Source organism: Glossina fuscipes, unplaced genomic scaffold (genome assembly GCF_014805625.2).
Source record: "Glossina fuscipes isolate IAEA_lab_2018 unplaced genomic scaffold, Yale_Gfus_2 147, whole genome shotgun sequence".
Taxonomy (NCBI): domain Eukaryota; kingdom Metazoa; phylum Arthropoda; class Insecta; order Diptera; family Glossinidae; genus Glossina; species Glossina fuscipes.
The window spans coordinates 3,016,221-3,031,405 of record NW_023998490.1 but is presented as its reverse complement, the minus strand read 5'-3'; the positions used below and the strand labels follow the sequence as shown (position 1 = coordinate 3,031,405).

The 15,185-nt window shown below is 32.3% G+C and overlaps 3 protein-coding genes across 10 annotated transcripts; 2 read left to right on the top strand and 1 right to left on the bottom strand.

The window, feature by feature from the left end:
- The first annotated feature begins 1,334 nt into the window (after positions 1 to 1,334).
- On the top strand, positions 1,335 to 5,554 carry LOC119641212 (syntaxin-6). 8 transcript variants are annotated; one of them, XM_038039756.1, is made up of 6 exons: positions 2,088 to 2,103; positions 2,212 to 2,259; positions 2,343 to 2,503; positions 4,249 to 4,876; positions 4,936 to 5,030; positions 5,467 to 5,554. In XM_038039756.1, the coding sequence occupies exons 2-6, from the start codon at positions 2,225 to 2,227 to the stop codon at positions 5,541 to 5,543; spliced, it is 996 nt and encodes a 331-aa protein (XP_037895684.1). In that variant the 5' UTR covers positions 2,088 to 2,103; positions 2,212 to 2,224; the 3' UTR covers positions 5,544 to 5,554. The 8 variants fall into 8 exon arrangements, with proteins under 8 accessions (XP_037895686.1, XP_037895685.1, XP_037895691.1 ...); XM_038039758.1 differs by lacking the exons at positions 2,088 to 2,103; positions 2,212 to 2,259; positions 2,343 to 2,503 and adding exons at positions 1,335 to 1,499; positions 1,607 to 1,894 and having other exon boundaries at positions 3,151 to 4,876; XM_038039757.1 differs by lacking the exons at positions 2,088 to 2,103; positions 2,212 to 2,259; positions 2,343 to 2,503 and adding exons at positions 1,335 to 1,521; positions 1,607 to 1,894 and having other exon boundaries at positions 3,151 to 4,876.
- A 5,957-nt stretch (positions 5,555 to 11,511) lies between these two features.
- Positions 11,512 to 13,387, top strand: LOC119641276 (deoxyribodipyrimidine photo-lyase). The gene is made up of 3 exons (XM_038039871.1): positions 11,512 to 11,625; positions 11,694 to 13,078; positions 13,143 to 13,387. Exons 1-3 carry the CDS (start codon positions 11,570 to 11,572, stop codon positions 13,298 to 13,300), a joined length of 1,599 nt encoding a protein of 532 aa, XP_037895799.1. The 5' UTR covers positions 11,512 to 11,569; the 3' UTR covers positions 13,301 to 13,387.
- On the bottom strand, positions 13,383 to 14,483 carry LOC119641277 (proteasome subunit alpha type-6). The gene is made up of 4 exons (XM_038039873.1): positions 14,280 to 14,483; positions 14,043 to 14,219; positions 13,831 to 13,986; positions 13,383 to 13,773 (listed from the first exon to the last, which is right to left on the bottom strand). Exons 1-4 carry the CDS (start codon positions 14,353 to 14,355, stop codon positions 13,448 to 13,450), a joined length of 735 nt encoding a protein of 244 aa, XP_037895801.1. The 5' UTR covers positions 14,356 to 14,483; the 3' UTR covers positions 13,383 to 13,447.
- Positions 14,484 to 15,185: the final 702 nt, after the last annotated feature.

Here is a 15,185-nt window from a genome sequence, read left to right as displayed (position 1 = left end):
AAGGCATCAGCAATCGATTCTGGGCAACATTTGACCAAATTGAACCCGGTATTCGTTTCAAAAAGAATGGGTCTCTTATAACTATATTTGTGCTTTTAATGTACAGTAATGTAATGTAATGTAATAAATAAAATTACTATGGTCATAAAATTAAAAAATACCGTTTTCATATGTAGTTATCGAACGTTCCTTACTACGAGTTTATAAATGTTGCCTTCCAATTTTTACACAGTGTAATTTTAAGATTATTAATCATTGCAGATATTTTCTTTCTATTTAAAATGATTCGTTTAAGCATTTAATTAAGATCGTTTGTATGCTTACACATTAATCATTTATTTATTTATTTGCTAAGAAATTAATTGTGATAATTTTGGTTTTAGAGTTCACGCTTATAACTCATTTGCCCAGCGCGATTGTTCATTTGTTTTTTTAAATATTTTATCAAATACCGTAAGAATATCGCTATTTATAACTACACTCAGTGTATTAAATCTGCTTGCTTACGATATTGACATATTTATCTTTTCTAATACTGAAAAAGAATACTTATTTCGAACATAATACTGGAAAAGAACACTTATTTCGCGCATTTCGTCTTATCGTAATATCGCATACATCTGTATTGTAAAGAAGCGGAACAGCAAAAATGCAAATGCTGCCAGCAGCAAAACGAATAATTTTAAAAAAATGTTTACAACAAAAACAACAAACACAACAATTCCCTCCAGCATTTACTTTAGCCACTGCGTTAGGAATATACAGCAAAGTCAATTTTTTTGAAGTCAATCAACAAAACTTCAAACATTTTTGGAATTTAAAATTTTCCTCTCTTTTTGATAAAATTATAAAATTATTATTATATTGCATGTAAAAGAAAGTAAGAACATATTTCTTAGTACTGGCCTTTTTAAGATCTTTATATATATATAAGTTTTGGGTATTAGGCATGCATCACTTTATATAAAAAGCTAACCGAAAACAATAAACTAAATCTCTTACCCTAATAAAATTCTAATTGCTATTCTTGAAAATACACTTATAAGAAATAATATAAATTTTCAATCTTCTATTATATACTCTTTTCTATAAATAAACTAAATTTTTAATTTCTAGAACAAATTGCAAAAGAGAAATATAGGAAATTGTTTACAATTCAAAAGGTGTTGCGAAGGAAATATACAAAAACGTATGAATTCAAAAAGTGGTGTGAAAGAAATATAGGAAATTGTTGCAACTGGCAATGGTAAAGTTGCGTCAGCTGTACGTAATAAAAATGTTATATTTTGCGGAAACTATTAATGTTAAAAAGTCTAATGTGGAAACGCTATCTTCAATCATATTTTTTGCAAAAAAAATTTTTAACAAGTGAAAATAAAAACCAATTGCAAAGAAATCGGAGAAAGCGTTTATAAAATATTTTAAGATTTTTACGCAAGCTTAAAAACAAAAGTAAAAATATTATCAACGACAAAGTTCTCAAACCCAACGTTTTTCCGGTAAAATCATATTTCACGAAAGGTACCTTGAATACGTAAAAAGGAAATTTTAGTAACAAGAATTTTAATGTTTTACTTTTTTTTAACTACTTATACAAAATAAACAGAAGACGTAAATGCATTAAGTGAACAAACATATGTGTGCTGTAAAAAAAAGAAAAACATTCAACACAAAGCCATAAACAAACATTGAAAGCATTTATTATATGTTTCTTTTTCGCAAGCAGCGGCAAAGGAAGAAGAAATATATTATCAGTTAGAGAGAGAACTCTTTGGTTGCATAGACTAATGGGTGATATATTTAATGTGACATTTTGCATTGTGACAGTTATCCGAGTGGAATTGGCGCAAATAATCGGAACAATTGTAAACTGCAAAGTTTAATAAGAATAAAAGTAATTAGAAATTTTGCAAGAATTGCAAGTTTTTACAAAAAAAAAAATTATCATTTCGACTGTTAGACTTATCTTTTTACCATCTCTCAGTCTCTCTATTACTTTCTCGCTCTCTCTCTCTCTCCCTCTCTCTGTTATTTCTTCGATTTTCTTTATTTTTGAGAAAAACTTAAACATTTCCTTTCGCTTCAAAGTTATATTTCCTGCGTGTGAGTACTTGTGTTAGCTGATAGATTAAATCATAAAAAAACAAAAAATCTATGAAAACTTGAAAAAAAAGGATTTCATATTTGATAAAACGGCTGTTTTTTTTTTAGTGTAAATAGTGTCATGTCGCTGGAAGATCCCTTTTTTGCGGTGAAAGAGTGTGTTTTATTAATTTTATCCTTACGAAATTAGCAAAAAATGATATTACAAATTGTGTAAAATTTTTCTTATCCGATTTTAGTGAGGTATTTAAAGCTTTGAATAAAACTCGTGGTCTGTACTTGCGTTGGCGTGAATTGGGAGAAAATTGCGCTAGTGCTGAAGCTGAATGGACAACAAATGAGTTAAGGAACTCATTACGTAGCATTGAGTGGGATTTGGAGGACTTGGAAGACACAATTAATATCCTTTCCAATGAAAAGATTTTTAAAAGACCTATAGATTTTTCATGTTGTTCATTGCTTTACAAGCTTATTACTTCTTTGCAGCGTTACGAGAAATGTGTGAAAAATCAATTCTTATCTTAGTATGTTTTAATTTGGTCTTCTCCATATTTTTGTTATGATTGCTTTTTGTTTTTGAGAATTTTTGTTTTGATTCTTAAATTCTTTATAACTTTTTTTTAAAAGTAAGTGGAAAATTTCCTGCTTAAAATTACAAGAAAGGATTCAAGTTATCCTTTCGACAATTTACATAAATTTTCTTCGTTTTCTTATTATAAACTTATAAAATAAGATAGAAATTAAACGCATAGGCATGCAACGGACACATACTACTTCTTGGTACTAAATAGCAAAATTGATTTACTGTTATCTGTCATCAATTTTGTAACCGCTTAAGTGTTTATTATAAACCTACAGTTTTATTTGGAAGGAGCGGCGTGGAATCAAAATTTGTTTATTTCATGAAAGGATAGTTAATGTGTGGCTATATTTATTTATCAAAATTTCAAAAGTTGTCGAATGTCCACGCCAAAGCCTAACTCGTACAGTTGGTTGGTTTTACGCAAAACTGCTTTTAATTCAGTTTCTTTGTTTTGCGAAAAATAGTTGCAGAAATCACTAAAATTAAGTTCCTTTGATAGTTCCACTTTTTAAAAAATCATAAAAAAACAAATCTTAAAAAAAGATTGAAAATAAGTCAAAAGGGGCATAATATTCTACGGCAAGTCAAAAAGGATCATTTTTCAAGCATGCCGAAACTCGCCGAAAGGCGTTAAGGAACAAAATGTTGCCCACAAACAATAAGATATGTATTCCACAAGAGTGATTTCAAAAGCAGAAACGCAAGTCATAAACCACTTATCAAAAGAAATGAATAAACAGCGATTCACCGAGGAAAACCAGTCAAAAGTGTTGTCATTTCGAACGAACGTGCTAGTCGGTGACAACCTCTTTAACCTCTTTAGTTCAAATGGCAAACCATATGTACGGAGAAGGTCCAAAAAAGTGCTTCTTGCCAATTATTTGAAGCTAACAGTGGTGTAGAACTCATTTTTTGTATCTGGACATTTTATTGAGTGCATTATCGATCAGCACATGTATCTGAATATTTGCAAGGAAAACAGAGTCCAAATGTAAACCCTATTAAAAATTTATGCAGCTATCTCAATAGGAAAACTCTCCAGCACGCTATAAGTTTCAAGGACGATTTCAAGAAACTCTTCAGAAAAATTGAACCAAATTTTTGCAGAAAACTTGTTTAAAGTATCGCAAATGTACTAAAAATGGTGGTAAAAAACGAAGGCCGCATATTAATATTCAAGAACAAAGTTAAATTTAGATGTATTGTACGAGTTTGGCTTGACATTCGAATGAGCAGCATTTTATATTTTAGCTTTATAAAATTTAAAATTTAAGTTTGGTTTGTTTTTTCTAAATATTTTATGAAATAAGCTGAAATTTCTAAACTCTTTTTGATATAGTAAGAGAGATTAATAAATTAGTTTAGCTGGTTTGACTTGGCGTCACTGTATATGGTATTTTTATGTTTTTCAAATTACGTCTTAAAATTTTTTTTTTAATGTTAATAATTTGAATGTTACAAAGAGAAGGACAGTTTGTTTAATATTCATTCTTACAAAATTTGTTAATTTGTAATATTGTCAAGTGATTTCCTTGACTTGTAATTTTTCCTGACGACAACACGTATTGTGGGAAAGAATCCTAATAAATTTCGTATTGATAATCGTGAACTGTCCAGTCGCCGCCACTTTATAGACAATACACGCGATGAAGTCAAACAGATGAAAGAGAAGATGAGCTTTTATCGTGCTCGGGATAGAGATATAACAGCCCATCAACCCTTATTAGATGAACATAATCAACAGGAACAACAACACCAGCAGCAACAGCACGAACTTAATATACAAAATTCCAATAATTCCACAAATAATCATAATCATCATATTACAAGTGATTGCGCACATTTGGTGGACTGCGATAACAATTTAACCGTCACGCATTCTCTGCTGAACGGAGGTGTTGGGAATAATAATAGTGGTGGCGGCGGCAGTAGCGTAGCTAGTACCCTAGTCGGGAGCATGGCAGGCAAATATGGCGGTACTAAATATTCAAAGTTGGAAAATGCTTTGGACAGTCCGGGCCATTACAATACATTGGATAGTCCGGCACATCGTTTCATCAGTGAAACGGTGTCCGTGCAACAGCGTATGATGCAAAATCAAGATGAACAATTAGATATGATAAGTGATTCTATTGGGACTCTGAAGACTGTATCACGTCAAATTGGCGTAGAATTAGATGAACAGGCAGTGTAAGTTAACTTATTTTAGAGAAAGTTTGATTTATGTAAAAGAAAATCTTATTATTTAGAATGCTGGATGACTTTGGCAACGAATTCGAAACAACAGATTCAAAATTGGACTCAACCATGAAAAAAATGGCTAAAGTTTTACACATGAATAATGGTAATTAAATTAACCAAAAAATTACATTATTTCAGGGCAACTCTTCCCATAAGGAAGCTTTGAAGTTTACATACAAAGTTTATAAGTTCTTGATCAGTTTCAAATTCAGAACGCACCTAAGCAGGTCCGCCTGTTCATCTGCCCAACTGTGCGGACATTCTTTCGTTCGTAAAAATGAAGATGTCGCCTAAAGGTTTGCAAAAGAACTTGAACATGGACAGGACTATGCAACAAACTTATCCGTATTTTTTACTGCTTTAGACTTTTATTGTAACAAACAGCAAACGTCAGCCACGCCCACCGAATATTGAAGAGTAGAGAAGATTAATTCTCTCTTAGAAAATATTCTTTCACAACCGAATATAATTTGTCTTGCTTGTTTTGTTTATACATATTTTTTAATGAAGCCTATAAAACTTTTTTTATGTCCTTTCAGATAAGCGTCAATGGGCAGCCATATTAATATTATCAATGTTTTTATTAATTGTGATAATTTTATTTATAATTTTGTAAATTAATTTATATGCTGGTTTTTATTTAAAAAAAAAAAATTTTTAAATGAAAATTATATTTTAATTGATTCAGTTATTTCTTATATTTTGTAAGCAGCAGTATAAATTTCTCGGAAAGGCTCTTAATTTCACAAATCTATATTTATGTTGAAACTTTAATTATTTTAAGCTCTGCACGAAGGTAGTGCAGTATATTATATCAATAGATATTTGGAGATAATGTATTAATTATTATATTAATTAAATAAATATGAAAGGCAATTTATTATTAAATGAGACATTTTAATTTTATTTGATTTTTGAAATTAACTGAAACGAATCCCGTGTTATAACCCACATCATGTAACCTAGATAACTTAAGCAAAAGTAAAGAAAAATACAAGAAGAACAAGAAATAATATATATCTTTATGAATTAGAAAATATATACAATTTGGTTTGAAAAATTAAAAATCAAGTATTCTAAGAGAAAGTGTTTTATTATTTTACATTTGCAATAAAATCCACAATGAGTTAGAAAATGGCCGTCACTATCCTGATCGGGGCGTGACCATAGATTGGATAAAATAGTGCTTATTTTTATTTAACGCTCGCGCATCTGTGATGATAATTGTGATGCGAGTTTTCTTGATGTTTTGATGTTAACGCCTAATTTTCTTACCTCAGAATGTCTCTTTTACACACAAATTAAAACAAAGATATCCGCAATTATCTTGAATTGTTCCTTCAGCACTATGCTCAGTCAAACGATAATATTATCTAAATTATATAAATTTTTATTTTGTTTCTGTTTATACTTGACACGTTTGCATGAAATTTTTTACTAGAAACACCTGTAGCATAATTCGCTGATTACATAAAATTGAACTCTCAACATTACCAAAAATCAGCCCACAGTTATCTCAAACGTCTGAAAACGATCAAAATCCAAAAATGTTCTTATAAAACTAAACAAAAGCTAAGAAAAATTCTCCCCGCAACATTTTTATTTTGTTTTCGTTTATATTTGACACGTTTGCATGAAATTTTTAGTGTTTGATTTAATTGGTGAACCGTGTCATTTCAAAATTGGGTAAAACAGGACGGTGTAAAATAAGAGTCGCGTGTACATATATATTAAATGCGAAATACACACAAATTGTTAATCACTTTCTGGTTTCAAGATAAACCAGTAGTCGTTATTAAAAATGGTATTGAGCCCGATTGTAAATTGTCGCCTGTTCTCACATGTATACATGCATCAGTGCTTAGCGAAAGTCGATTTATTGCAGACGGTAAGAAGATACGTGCAAGGGATGAATTTGAAAATTGTAAACTTTTCATAAACTTTTGAACTAACAAATTCAATATCTGTGAGAAATTTTCTCCTTGAAACTTTCGGTATTTCCACAAGTGCTCTGAAAAGATCGGTTGTGCCAAAAAAGAATCCCTACTGGGTCGCTAGAGCCTGAACTGTCACCTGTTCATTTCGATCTACTCTAACAGTCTAATAGTTCTCTTTAGGAAGTGTTCAAGCGCATTTAAAAGCATTTCCCTAAAAAAAGTACGTTAGCGTAGTTTAGTCAAGATAATCCTCAAGCGGATATAAGGCCGGGAGCGACACGGGAGATGTCAATGCTTTTGAAAAGAAATTAAGACTTTAAGGTGAAGTTCTGCACGTTAATCAAGAGTCCGGTTGTAGACTTGTGCATTTTCTCTGTCGCTTTCTCTTTCTTTGATCCCGGAAGTGATGTTTGGCGAACATTTCATAACGACGGATCCAAGCATGGAGCTTCCAACCAAAGAAAGTAGCGAAAGTAAGGAGCTTGGTCGGGTACAATAGATCTTTTTGGTCACCGTGCGGCATACACAACATAATAACAATCATAATGTTAAGGACTATCTTTTTCTTGGTCGAAATTTAAACTTCTTCCGTCAAATACGTGCCATTCACATGAAAAGCGCATATTTCCGAACTCCTTTACGCGATTTGCTATCTATAAGTGCGTAGAGTAAGTAATTTTTTTTTTTTGGACTCAACTGATTAGGATACTGCAGGGCTCCTTAAATTAAACATTATTTACACAGTATTATTGAACTAAATAAGTTGACAAAGACAAAATAATTGACTTAAACAACAATCATTATTAAGCCAGTAAGTTTTTCAACACATATTTAATACTATTTCACTTCTCTTCCTATTAACTCTTTAGATATTTCTCTACCTACAGAATTTGTATAAAACATTAATATATCCTGAAAAGAAGAAAAGAAAAAAAGAAATAAAACCGTATGGTCATGTATAAATATATAGATTATTATTAGTTGAAAGAAATGAAAATGGTCAAAGGAATATCTCAATCTCAACTTCAATCTATTGTAGTATTATCGATTTGTCGCACTCTACCGTAGTTTACAAGTTATTGCTAAATTTACATTTTACTACTAACCTAGTTAGGGTAGTGCAATTTTAGTAGTAAGCTATTAATATATTATATGCTTACGTTATTAAACGATAACCTACTTTAGTTATATTGCTTAAGTTAGCATTAAGTTATTCTGTATATAAGATACTGACCATACATTAGATAGGTCATAGTCATAATCACATAGTTATAATCATATAGTCATAATCATATAATCGTATAACCAAGTACTTTAAGCACAATCAAAAATCTAAATAAAGAATCTACAACAAACCAAAGAACCTACCATTATTAAGTGGTGTCACTATATGGCGACCGTGACAGGACTTACGGTAGAGTACCTCAAGGGGAAAGATAATCACGTAGCGGACGCCCTATCCCGCATAACAATTAAAGATCTGAAGGAAATAAACAACAAAATATATAAGGTAGTAACAAGATCTGTAACGCGGCAGAAAGATAACTGCACAGAAAAGCGACAAGTAAGCGAACATAAGAATGTGGAGCCCAAAGTCTATAAAGTCATTAATAATAATGACGTACGGAAATTTGTGCAATTAAAATTTGACTCCGATAAATGTTGCATGAAACATGGGAGGAAAATAATTGCCAAATTCGTAATAAACGACATTTATACCAGTGGAAAACTCGCCTTAGGTCAGTTTTTCCAAAGGCTTGAAACACAAGCCGGTATAATAAAATTGTCAAAATTCAAAATGTCACCAAGCGAGAGGATTTTCGAATCCGTATCGCGGAACCAATTTAAAATAATGGGCAATAAGATATTAAAAAATATAAGAGTAGCGCTACTCCAAGTGGTGACAATTATAGACAAAAATAATAAGCCCGAAATCAAAACCATTCTACAAAAATACCACAATGACCCAATAGAAGGGGGTCACACTGGAATCACACGTACCTTGTGGAAAATACGAAGGTACTATTACTGGCCGCAAATGACAAAAACAATAGCCAAGTATGTCAAAGAATGTTCGCTATGCCAAAAAGCCAAAATCACAACCCATACCCAAACACCAATGACCATAACCCCAACACCAGCAACTGCTTTCGATACAGTTGTAGTCGACCCCATAGGCCCATTACCAAGGACAGAAAAAGGTAATGAATACGCGATAACACTAATTTGCGACCTTACCAAATATTTAGTGACAATTCCGGTCACAGATAAAAGTGCTAAAACCGTAGCAAAGGCAATCTTCGAGAACTTCATACTAAACTACGGGCCCACGAAAACACTTGTAACGGACCAAGGAACCGAATACAAGAATGCACTAATGAACGATTTATGTAAGTACCTCAAAATTGACAATATAACATCAACAGCCCACCACCATCAGACACTCGGCACGATGGAACGCAACCACCGAACGTTCAATATATATCGCCTGAATTGAATGATTGGGATATTTGGATAAACTATTTCCAATATTGTTTTAACAAAACACCTTCCACAACACACAATTACTGTCCTTATGAATTAGTATTTGCAAGGCCACCAACCCAATTAACAGATCGCAAGAAAAACATTGAGCCACTATATAACATAGACTAAATATAGATTAGATATAGCATACGCGCGCGCTAGGTTACTGTTAGATAAGGAAAAAGAAAAACAAAAAATAAATTACGACAGGAAAACTAACAATTTACCACTAGTAGTAGGCAACCTAGTACTCCTAAGAAATGAAGTAGGGCATAAGTTACAGAATAAGTACTTAGGACCGTATAAGGTCATAGAAATTAAGGATAATAATAATATTAAAATAATAGACAATAAAAATAAAACTCAAATCACACACAAAAATAGGTTAAAATTATATCACGAAGCTTCATGAGTTACCTAAGTGTAAGGCGCCTACACTAACAAAATATAAATATAACTACACACACACAAAATAATAATATAACTGTACAAACAATTTTTTTTTATACATAAGTACGTATAAAAAACCTACAGAAACAAAATTTTGTTCTGTAAAAGCATGATTATGTATAAGACCCCTATATAAATAAAAGAAATTTTTTTTTGTAATACAAACAAATTTTATACATAAATATTTATAAAAACCTCACACAAAATATATGTACACTATAAAACTACGGTGGAGGCAATAACATCGATAATTGATAAACCCAAGAATGATCATTCATTGTTAAAGATCATTCTTCCCAAGAGGAAAGGTGTAGTATTATCGATTTGTCGCACTCTACCGTAGTTCACAAGTTATTGCTAAATTTACATTTTACTACTAACCTAGTTAAAATAGTGCAATTTTTGTAGTAAGCTATTAATATATTATATGCTTACGTTATTAAACGATAACCTACTTTAGTTATATTGCTTAAGTTAGCATTAAGTTATTCTGTATATAAGATACTGACCATACATTAGATAGGTCATAGTCATAATCACATAGTTATAATCATATAGTCATAATCATATAATCGTATAACAAAGTACTTTAAGCACAATCAAAAATCGAAATAAAGAATCTACAACAAACCAAAGAACCTACCATTATTAAGTGGTGTCACTGCACTATCTATCACTGAAACATTCTCCACAACAAAACAAACGTATATAAAATAATGTAATGTATATAAAATAACACCGACCTTCTAATGAATATTCAAAAAAATTAAGTGCTTGCTACACATTTTACAGCTGTTTTCCGTTTAATTTGGTACCCAATAAGAAAAAACGAATCCACCACCTTGTCAGGTACATCGCATTTATTTCAGCATTAACACATTTTTAAACGCATATAATATACACAATATACAAAAGAAAATGTTTTTCAAATTCTAATTTTTACAGTGCCTTACCTGACTCCAGCCCACGTTCACGTTTGTTATCAAATTGCAAAATTGATTTTTATTCAATACTTTAATTTAAATTTTTGTATGTTGCGCTTGAGAACTGAATTTCCACTGCAGACTAATTTTAATTTTTTTTTTTGCAAGAAAAATGAATTGTTTTTGTTCCATAAATATGCAATATGGATGTCCTTTTTTTGCACGGTTTTTTGGAAAAATGTTTAGAGATTTTTCATCTTCCACAATTTTTTAAACTTATGGAACATATCCCCATTTACCATATGTCGTATGTATTTTTTTAGACATGATTTTCTACATGATTTTCTAAGGGTCTTATGTCATGTATATTTGCCTATTGAATTCGTTTATTATTAGCAAGCAAAGCCAACATTCTATGCCTATCATATGGCATGCATTGTTTTCCATATATTATTGAAGAAATTATTTGTAGAAATGCTTAACGCTTAAGGAATTTTAGAATTTTTATTAGAAATAAAAAAGAAGGTACAAAAAATTTAATGGCCTTCATACAAAAATTTGAAGAATTGAATATATCTTAAAAGGACATGAGTAAATTACGTGATGAGCTTGCGATTAACACAACGATTATGAAAAATAAAATTGAGTATTTTACAAGAGCGTAATTGAGTGTTGCAGCAAAAGTACGGTACTGGTTGGATAATTATGTTAAAATGCAACTCTGTATATTAAGTTTTTTTTAAACTTAATTTTCACCTTTGATTTGTATTTAAGACGTTTTTTCCTTTATTTTCCTCTGTTCATTAATGTTAAAAAGTGTAAAAACTACTGCTGCATTCATAAATTTTAATGCACACAAAAGGTTGAATTTGCTTAAAAGTTTATATTTTTTATTGTGAATAAAATCATACAGGTTTCTATTACCTTCAGTTTATTTAAGATGAAACGCTCAAAGCAATCGGCCAAAATCTCTAAAAAAATAAAATTTTCAAACCGCCAGGAATTCGATGAAGATCACAACAATTCGTTGGCGGAATCCTTTCGTCAGAAACGTTTATGCTGTTCAGACAGCGTAATTGATTTTGCATATAAAAAGAAACGTGTGCGCATTTTAACCGAAAATCAACGTGAAGTTAGGGAAGATTGCGAAGGGCCGGTAGTTTATTGGATGTACCGGGATCAACGTGTCCAAGACAACTGGGCCTTTTTGTACGCTCAGCGTTTGGCTCTAAAACTTGAACTACCTCTCTGCGTATGTTTTTGCCTTTTACCCAAATACATACATACCACGCTCAGGCATTATAAATTTATGTTAACCGGTTTGGAGGAAGTCGCTCAAGAATGTGAAGATTTAAATGTAAATTTTCATTTATTGAATGGACCTGCTCATCAATCTTTAGTGGAATTTCTTAAAGAAGTTGATGCAGCGACTGTAGTTTGTGATTTCTCACCGTTACGTTTGCCTCTACAATGGTTAGAGGAAATAAAAGAAGTTTTACCCACAACCATACCTTTTGTACAAATTGATGCTCATAATGTAGTGCCAGTATGGATTGCGTCCCAGAAGCAGGAATATGCTGCTCGAACTATTCGCAACAAAATAAACTCTCAGTTAGAGGAATATTTAACAGAATTTCCTCCGCTGATTAAACACAAATACCTTAATAAGAAGCCCTCTACTAAAGTGAACTGGAGGTCGATTTATAACACTTTGAAGTGCCTTAAGACCGTAGATGAAGTTTCTGGTGTAATGCCCGGGTATAAAAATGCCTGCCGTAAATTGTTGGAGTTTTGCCAAAAACGTTTGAAGTTATTTCATGAGAAACGTAATGATCCGAATATTGATGCCCTCTCAGGCTTATCGCCCTGGTTCAATTTTGGTCAAATATCAATACAGCGTTGTATACTGGAGATAAAAACATATGAACACAAATTTAAAGATTCTGTGGTGGCCTTTTGTGAAGAGGCAATTGTCAGGCGGGAATTGGCGGACAATTTTTGTTTTTATAATCAAAATTATGATAATTTTGAAGGCTTACAGGATTGGTCGCGTAAAACTCTAAACGAACATCGTAAGGACGTGCGATCTCCTTGCTATAGCTTGGAGGAATTCGAGCAGGCCCGTACCCACGATGACTTGTGGAACTCAGCTCAACTGCAATTGATGCGAGAGGGTAAAATGCACGGTTTTTTGCGTATGTATTGGGCTAAAAAGATTTTAGAATGGTCTAAAAGCCCGGAAGACGCTTTGGAATTTTCTCTACTTTTAAATGATAGATATAGTTTGGATGGAACGGATCCCAATGGTTATGTCGGTAAATATTGTGCAATGTTTATTCATGTTGTAGATTGAAATAAAAGCTGAGCCGCATCTTTTAGGTTGCATGTGGTCTATAGGAGGTATTCATGACCAAGGCTGGGCCGAACGTAAAATCTTTGGTAAGATACGTTATATGAATTATCAAGGTTGCAAACGAAAATTTGATGTAGCTGCTTTTGTGGCCCGTTATGGTGGTGTCGCACACATTAAAACGTAATTGTTGGAGATTCTGTTAAAATCTGCATTTATATTGTTTTTTCTAAAAAATGAATAATAATAATTGATAAGTAACCGATTGTTAGCACATAAAAAAAATCCCGATTTATTTTAATAGAAAGCCTTTAAAGCTATTGATTTTTTTTTCTTAATCTTTTTCGGCTATTTTAGTTAAGTGATCTTCAATTTCCTTTTCAGTCAACACAGTAAATTCGGGATATTCTTTGCTGACCACCCCAATTTCGATGCCATTCGGTTTAAAGTCTACAGCTAAGACATTAGACAGACAAGTTATGGCTAATTGTATAGCTTTTTCTTCGTTCATATTATTCTTATATTTTTTTTCTAAAAAGCTATTAGCTTCCACTTGCTTAACGCCAACGGAAACGGCTCGAAATCCACAATAATAGCCAGCCGGATCAGTTTTGTAAACAGAAGGTCCGTTCTCTTCATCATAAGCGATTAGGACCATACCTATGTCGTAAATAGTGAATAAAATTAAATATAATAACGAATTCTGCAGGCACTTACTGCAACCTAAAGGACGCATTTCAGCATTTTGTGTATAGACTTGGTTGATATCAGCAATTCGTCTGCATAAAACTTCCACCGGCATGTCGCTGCCATATTTATAACGCCAATAAGCTGCCTCATAACGAGCTTTTTGCACTTGAGATCGACTATCAGCTTTTGGAGAAAAAATTTTGTAATGACCATTAAAGATTTTGCATACAGACTAGTACCTAATCGTCCCGTCATTACACAACCCATGTTTTTGGTAATCTTAAACAAATGTGTTACAGTATTCGGGTCGATTAGCTTCTCCGTAACTTTCTTCTGCGTTGCTACCACAGCACAATCATTGCCCTTTATAGCTACAGAAGTGATGCCCTCTTGATTGATAGATTTAAATGCGTATTCTGCAGGAAAAGCGGTACTTAATGAATGCATTTAAATAAAAATTTTGATCATTTACTAACCGACTTGATAAAGTCTACCCTCGGGTGAGAAAATTGTAATATGACGATCAAAGCCAGCAGAACTACCGCGCGACATTTTCTTAGCAATTAATTACGTATAAATACTTTTGTAAATGAAAAACTCTTTTCAATGGAATCAAAATCAGAAATAAGAAATTTAACCAGTCACGCACTGTCAAACACAATTGTTGCCAAGTCTTTAGGGCAAGTCAAATCAAGAACTAAATGAAGTAAACACAAGAACTTGATAGGAATATGAAATTTTTTTACTCAACTCAAAGAATCATTTGCTGTTAATTTGTTGACTTGCAGAAGAAGAAGGAGCGTGAAGAAAACGCGTTTCTAAGCTCATTCTGTTATATTTGCTCTCACCAGCACCTGTCAATTCATTAAGAATTGCGCGTTTTCTCTGAAAATTTAGCGGCTTAGCTTGCTTTACGTTCTTGTTCCGATTAGTATTTCCACACTATCTGCTAGTACCTGTAACGTAAGAACTAATTCAATAAATAAATTAACGCCTAAAGAACGTATGGACCGTTTAAGCAACTGGCGACTATCGGGTTAAAGACGTACTCGTACTAGTTCAAAGAAATAACAATGACAATAAAGAGAATTAATTTTACATGTCTTTTTGAAATATATTTAAAATCTGACCTGCTCTATGATATAAATTTAATGGCTGCAGTATATGGAGGTGCAGTTTTTCCAAGCACGTGAGCATTCCTCACGAATGCTTTTCGTGAGCATTCCTCACGAATGCTTTTTCTTCTTCTTCGTTTCAGGTGCTTTACGATTTACACTCTTTCGGAGGAGATGTCTGAACGGACTTATCAATTGTCTTATTGCGTTCGTCGATCATATATTTAATAATGTAATAGGAACGATGGCTATGAAGAGTAGCCAGGC

Excerpts from the sequence above, each read along its gene's own strand:
- LOC119641212 (XM_038039756.1), top strand. The coding sequence starts at position 2,225 with ATGTCGCTGGAAGATCCCTTTTTTGCGGTGAAAGA. Across the intron at positions 2,260-2,342 it reads CCCTTTTTTGCGGTGAAAGA|TGAGGTATTTAAAGCTTTGA; the intron begins GTGTGTTTTATT and ends ATCCGATTTTAG. Across the intron at positions 5,031-5,466 it reads AGTTTTACACATGAATAATG|ATAAGCGTCAATGGGCAGCC; the intron begins GTAATTAAATTA and ends ATGTCCTTTCAG.
- LOC119641276 (XM_038039871.1), top strand. The coding sequence starts at position 11,570 with ATGTTAAAAAGTGTAAAAACTACTGCTGCATTCATAAATTTTAATGCA. Across the intron at positions 11,626-11,693 it reads AATTTTAATGCACACAAAAG|TTTATTTAAGATGAAACGCT; the intron begins GTTGAATTTGCT and ends TATTACCTTCAG. Across the intron at positions 13,079-13,142 it reads GGATCCCAATGGTTATGTCG|GTTGCATGTGGTCTATAGGA; the intron begins GTAAATATTGTG and ends CGCATCTTTTAG.
- LOC119641277 (XM_038039873.1), bottom strand. The coding sequence starts at position 14,355 with ATGTCGCGCGGTAGTTCTGCTGGCTTTGATCGTCATATTACAATTTTC. Across the intron at positions 14,220-14,279 it reads GGGTAGACTTTATCAAGTCG|AATACGCATTTAAATCTATC; the intron begins GTTAGTAAATGA and ends CTTTTCCTGCAG. Across the intron at positions 13,774-13,830 it reads AATGCGTCCTTTAGGTTGCA|GTATGGTCCTAATCGCTTAT; the intron begins GTAAGTGCCTGC and ends TTTACGACATAG.